Below are 6750 nucleotides of genomic sequence, written 5' to 3'. Positions count from 1 at the left end.
ACTCAGAAATCCACCTGCCTCTGCCTCCCAAGTGCTGGGATTAAAGGCATGTGCCACCACCGCCCGTCGGAAGTCATCTTAAAAGGCTCCAGCTTGAAAAGAATGGAAAGATCTTTGAACACAAAAATGAATACAATGGGTGAAAGAATTCATTCTAGAATCCATTCTGACAAGAGGAGGGTAGATTAAAAATATTTTAAAATGTAGTCAAAAGTTCTGTACAGAAGAACGCTTACTAGGAAAATATTATCAAAAGATAAGAAATTGATTAGTTTCAAAGCTTCACTCTGAATATATTACAGGTGAGAAAGGTACTTTCACAATGAGGCTATCTGTAGACAGCATCCACATCATTAACTCTCACTATACCATCAGCCTTGAAGTGAACCCCAAAAAGGTTAACCCAAAGCTACCTCTGTTAAAAGACCCTGAAAATTAAAAAAAAAAAAAACTGTATTGGGCACTTTAGAACCTTTTGATGTCATGAAAGACACAAATAAATAAATAAATAATTTCTTAAGAGGCTACATAGTTACTAAATGGAAAACATAATTAGCTCTGAAATTCTGAAATGTATGATTCCTAGTTGTAGCAATTTTTTTAAAGTTCTAAGATTATTTTTTGAAAATATGAGACTATATACTCAATAATATAATCCATCAATGTCAAATTTCTTACTTAATAATTAATATTATTCAGAAAAACACACTTCCTATGAGGAGACAAAATGATGAATTTGATTTATGACTAAGTGACATAATGTCTATTACTAACCCAAAAATATTCAGGAAAATGTATATGTCTGTATTATACTAGGAGAATAAAGGGAATGTGGTGAGATACTAACAACATAAAACAATGTGTATTGTTAGTGAGTTAAGATTACTGGAATCCCTTTTTCTGAAATTCATGGTACCATGAATAGGAGAGAAACTGAAGCCATATGCAATGTGAGCTGGAGTCTGGTGGGAGGCATACAGTGGTCAATAGAAAGGACTAACATGACCTTAGCAGAAGCCCACAGAAAGATTAAAGCTAAAAAGCTACAAGTGAGACATCTTATGGCCCTATATAGATCATGATCTCAGAAAACATCCCTCTCGCCTTCTTCAATCAAAGTACATAACACAGCTATCTTTTCTCAGAATGTGTGCTCATGGTGTCTACTGATTTCTGTCCAGTTCGTCACTACACTGAGAAGTCCAATCATTTATCCAGTTTTCTTTCTCCCTATGAATTATATTCCAAAATATGTTTCTGACAACCTTATCATCTCTAGGACTTGGGATTAAAGTCACTTGATACAGATGCATGTCAAGACATTAATACAACTTTTCCAAATCACCATCAGATTGGTGTGATAAAATGTACTGCTCAAAAACAAGTTAGGGGTTTATTTGACTTATAGTTCCATGTTCCATTCCAGACTGTAAGGAAAACTGTAAGGAAGTCAGGCAGGGACTTAGACAGCTAGTCACATCACATCCATAATCCAAAGATAAACAAATACACCCTCACTGCTTGTTTACTTCCAGCAGCTTTCAATACTCTCACTCTCATACAGTCAGGGCCCACATGCCTAGGGATTGGTACTACCCACAGTGTGTGTCTTTTTGACATCAATTTTCTTACTTTCTTTCCTTCCTTCCTTTTTCTCGTTTTTCCAAAACAGATAGGGTTTCTCTGTGTAGCCCTGGCTGTCCTGGAATTCACTCTGTAGACCAGGCTGACCTCAAACTCAGAAATCTGACTGCCTCTGCCTCTCAAGTGCTGGGATTAAAGGCATGTACCACCACTGCCCATTGACATCAATTTTCTTTCTTTTCTTTTTTTTAAAGATCTATTTATTTTATGTATGTAAGTACACTGTCACTGTCTTCAGACACATCAGAAGAGGGCATCAGATCCCATTACAGGTGGTTGTGAGCCACCACGTGGTTGCTGGGAATTGAACTCAGAATCTCTGGAAAACAGTCAGTGCTCTTAACCGCTGAGCCATCTCTCCAGTTCCCACGTCAATTTTCAAATAAGATAATCTCCCACAGGCCAATTTGGCCAGAAAATTCCTCACCAAGACTCACAAATTATATTAATTCTTATCCATTGTGGTTTTTTTTTTGTGTGTGTGTATCAAAGCAGTTTATTGATCTTTAGTAGTGCAGCTCTGCTCTACTCCAGGGTGTGTACAAAATGCAAGGATCCAGACGGTCTATAGGCATGGCGATCAGCTGACCAACGGAATGAATGGTACATTCACAAAAGGGCAGCAGGTAGCTCGCTAAGGTCACTTAGGTGCTGGGGCTGAGCCACCGTGCAGTTTCTGATGCTGCTGGGAGCAGGGGTGTAACCACCTTGCCGGCTCCTCAGTCATACTGCAGGAGAGAGAAGGGTATAGGTCCTAGCCTCTCCCTGCCCTTCAGGGAGGTCAGCTCCACCAGGCCCACACACTCCACCACCTCAGCCCGTAGCTGGTTCAGCAGCTCACAGGCCGCACACATGGTTCCTCCAGTGGCCAGGAGATCATCCACAATGACCACTCTCTGCCCCGGTTCTAAGGCATCTTTTTGGATTTCCAGCTCAGCCTTCCCATACTCCAGGGCATAGGAGGCTGACAGAGTGGGGCCGGGAAGCTTCCCTCGTTTCCGGATGAGCACGCAGCCCACGCCCAGCTCCTGAGCTAGTGAAGGGCCAAACAGGAAACGCCTGGAGTCTAGATCTGCGATGTAGTCGATCTTGCCGCCGTGCAAGGACTTCAGGTGACTGGCCAGGAGGCGGATGGAAGCTCGGAAGGAGTCCGGGTCTTTCAAGAGTGGCGAAATATCCCTGAACAGCACGCCCGGGATGGGGAAGTCAGGGAAGCTGCGGATGCGCCGGGCCACCAGCTGCAACTCAGGTTCGGACATGGCCGCGTGCGTGCAAGAGGAAGGGAGGAGCCCATTGTGTTTTATTGTCTATGTAAGAAAACTTTTTCCTCAGGTAGTACTATGTCCAATTTTCTGAGGAACCACCAAACTGCTTTCCAAGGTGGTTATACCAGCTTACAATCCCACCAGAAATGGAGAAGTGTTCCTCTTTCTCCACATCCTCGCCAGCATCTGCTGTCACCTGAATTTTTGATTTTAGCCATTCTGACTGGTGTGAGGTGGAATCTCAGAGTTGTTTTGATTTGCATTTCCCTGATGAACTAAGGATGTTGAACATTTCTTTAAGTGCTTCTCAGTCATTCGATATTCCTCAGTTGAAAGAAAACTCTTTGTTTAGCTCTGTACCCCATTTTTAATAGGTATTTCCTGGAGGGAGGGAAACTGGGAAAGGATAACATTTGAAATGTAAATAAAGAAAATATTCAATAAAAAATTAAAGTCAGAGAAGCTATGATCAAAAAAAAAGAAAACTTTTTCCATGCATGAGGCCCCAAGTCCCAATGTGTGTGTATGTGCACGCATGCAACATGCATCACATCCACACACACTTCTTTTTTTTTTAAAGATTTATTTTATGCATATGAGTACACTGTAGCTGTCCTCAGACACCCTAGGAGAGGGCATCAGATCCCATTACAGATGGTTTTGAGCCACCATGTGGTTGCTGGGAATTGAACTCAGGACCTCTGGAAGGGCAGTCAGTGGTGCTCTTAACCACTGAGCCATCTCTCCTGCCCCCCACTTCTGTTTCTCCTGAAGTTCTTATGATTTTGTTCTTCCTTGGGATAAATCAGTGACAATATAAGCACGGGTCTGTAATATCATTTCATTCTCAACACCATGAACTCTCCTTTGTCATTCATCTGAAACCTGCCACTTAGCAAATGTGTATGTACACAGTGCTGTGGCCCCTGCACTGCTCTCCTGTGGCAACTTACACATGTTCATATTACTCTGCCCTACCTTTAGGATATGCTCAGAATTTCTGTTCCTTATACATCCATGTCAAACTTTTACCCGTCAGATTCATAAAAACCAAGCAAAGCAGAATTGGGCTGATTTTAAAATCAATTTGGTGAGCATTATTCTCTTTAATGACATGTCTATCAAAACATGTGCACTGGTTCTTTGTCTTAAATACTACCCGTTTATGATAATGTCCAGTATAGTGCACAATACTGTTCTTAAAGGTCTGGTACAACTTTTTAAAGTTTGACTCTTTTTAGAGAGAAAAGCTCCTCAAAAAAGTCCAGGTCCTCTAATCTCCAAAATGAAACTTTGAACATGTAACTAAGATTACTAATAACTGTAATTAAAAAGTAATAGTAACTATAATAATCTGAGACTAACAGCACTTGTTGCTCTTGCAGATGACCCAGGTTGATTCTCAGCATCCATGTGTTATCACAATCATCTCCAGCCCCAGCCCCAAGATGTCTTAGTTATTATTCTACCGTTGTGACAAAAGACTGTGACCAAGGCAACTTGTAAAAGAAGATAGGCTTTTGGTAACAGAAAGCTAGAGTCGATGATGGCCAAGCAAAAGGCATGGCGCAGGAAGAGCTAAGAGCTCATATCTGGATCCACAAGCAGGAGGCAAACTGGGAATGGCAGGAGTCTTTTGAAATCTCAAAGCCTTCCTATAGTGACACACCTCCTCCAACAAACTCACACCTCCTAGTCCTTTCCAAACATGTTCACCAATTGGGAAGTGTTCAAACAGATGTGGGGATCATTCTCATTCGAATCATCACAGGGGATCTGATGCCCTCTTCTGACCTCTACAGGCATATGGCAACATATACATATAAATATACAAATATAAAATAATAACACAAAGCTAAAAGGATTTTAAGAGATTACTAATAACCATAAGATAGCAAGTATGGGCTAGGGATCTAGTTGACGAGGTACTTAATTAGCATACATGGAAGCCCACACTCAATCCCTAGCACTGCATAAACCAGGCATGATAACACAAGTGTCTCATCCATTACTAAGGAGGTAAAGGTAGAAGAATCTGAACAAGGTTACTCTCAGTGATGTAGTAAATTCAAGGGCATCCTTGAGACCCTGGCTCAAAACAAAAGAAAACAAAAAAACCACCAGAACAAAAAAGAGAAGGAGTTTATTCTGGATTGAGGCAAGATAAATATTGTATGTTTTCTTTCATATATAGACCCTTGATTGTACAAATACACTACACCCTGGGATGAAAGCAGATGGCATTACTTGAGAATAGGAAACAGGTGAGAGTAATGGTGAGTAGGATATGGTCAAAAATCGATGAACACTTGAACACAAAAGTGTCATTTGAAATCCATCAGTTTGTATAATGGATATATGCTAACAATTTTTGAAACATTAAAACCTTCCAGGGTGGATTTGGAGCTATACTAATTTGATTTATTAAGTATAGAAGTTGGACTGCAGGTTGCTGTGTTCCTGAGCTTTTCCCAATTCATACCGACCACATGGGAAAGTACTGCAGAGAAGTACTATTTCAAGGACCACGTGGGGGTCAGGACAGTGTGAGGCTTCTTTAGGTAGTTCAGATTTCAGTCTCACTCTCCAGCTGACTGCCTTAGCACATAGATCATTACTGAGAATAGCAAGCTGACCCCGTGGGTGAAAGCTTCTGCTGCCAAGCCTGATGGCAGGAGTAACTAGCTGCTGGGACGCTCAGAGTGGAGAGAACAAGCTCCTGCAAGCTGTCCTCACACACAGGCATGCACATACACCCATAATGGTTTAGCATTAAACTCATGAATTAAAAAAGTAAAGACTCTTAAACAGGATATGATACAATACAAGCTACATATCCTAACACCTTGGTTTGGGCCTGTGAGGATAAACACAGATACCAGCCTGGTTCACCTGAACATACATTTGTTTTGCTTCAGCCTTTCAATTTTTTGATGACTGGTTATGGCCATAGAAAACAAGGTCTTCACGCCTTTCAAACTATCAAAGACAGAACTGTCTAAGCTATTCTTAGTAACTGCTTGGAAATTCTCATTATTCACTTGTAGGATTCTTTGGATTTTCTACTTACAAATTCATAAGTTTTATTTCCCTTTCCATCTTTATCCATGTCACTCTTTATTGGACTAATACAGATATAAAATAGATATGACTTATATCACAGATATAAGAGAGTAACTTCTACTTCACCCTCCAGAATGTCTGCTTTCTAGGACACTTTGTAGAAACCTAATTGCAAAGATAGTATTTTATCTTTATATTATATTTTTTCCAGTATACATACTGAACTTTATATATAATTTTTGCATTTAATCATGTGATTATAACTTTAACTTGTTCATGTGAATTACACTAATTTTTTCTAATGTACAATCAACATGTCTTATTGGAATGAATACAACACGGTTATCTATTTATAAAATGGCTGAATCTGGCTGGTGGAAGGACTTGGAATCTTTGTGCCTGCCTCTTCCCCACCATCTGGGCTGCATTTGTGGTCCAGTGGATTTCAGACACCTCCTCGTGATGTAAGTAAAGTGGCTCACACATATACATCCTCACTCAGCATATAACTTTAATTATATGTATTTGTTTTCTACTGTGGACAGACTTGAGCAGGACTGAAATTATTCATCCTAACTAAAAACACATTAATAAAAGCATTTTTCTACATCTGAAGTTATTGTAGAATTTGAAGTTTTTGTAAAGATAGTCTCATTACTTATAAAATCCACATATTTTCTAAGAATTTGTCTTTATATAAATGTCTAATTTATTTTCTTTTTCTTTTTCTTCCTTTCTTTCTTGCTTTCTTTCTTTCTTTCTTTCTTTTTTTTTTTTT

General features: G+C 39.8%; 2 protein-coding genes across 2 annotated transcripts in view; both read right to left on the bottom strand.

The window, feature by feature from the left end:
* Positions 1-6750, bottom strand: part of Larp1b (La ribonucleoprotein 1B) — a 91716-nt gene that overhangs the window by 32986 nt on the left and 51980 nt on the right.
* LOC116095136 (adenine phosphoribosyltransferase) lies at positions 2125-2929 on the bottom strand. Its single transcript, XM_031376695.1, has one exon. It carries the CDS (start codon positions 2901-2903, stop codon positions 2364-2366), a length of 540 nt encoding a protein of 179 aa, XP_031232555.1. The 5' UTR covers positions 2904-2929; the 3' UTR covers positions 2125-2363.

This window comes from Mastomys coucha, unplaced genomic scaffold (genome assembly GCF_008632895.1).
Source record: "Mastomys coucha isolate ucsf_1 unplaced genomic scaffold, UCSF_Mcou_1 pScaffold17, whole genome shotgun sequence".
NCBI lineage: Eukaryota > Metazoa > Chordata > Mammalia > Rodentia > Muridae > Mastomys > Mastomys coucha.
This window is presented reverse-complemented; position numbering and strand designations above follow the sequence as displayed.

Coding starts and splice junctions, on each gene's coding strand:
- LOC116095136 (XM_031376695.1), bottom strand. CDS start 2,903: ATGTCCGAACCTGAGTTGCAGCTGGTGGCCCGGCGCATCCGCAGCTTC.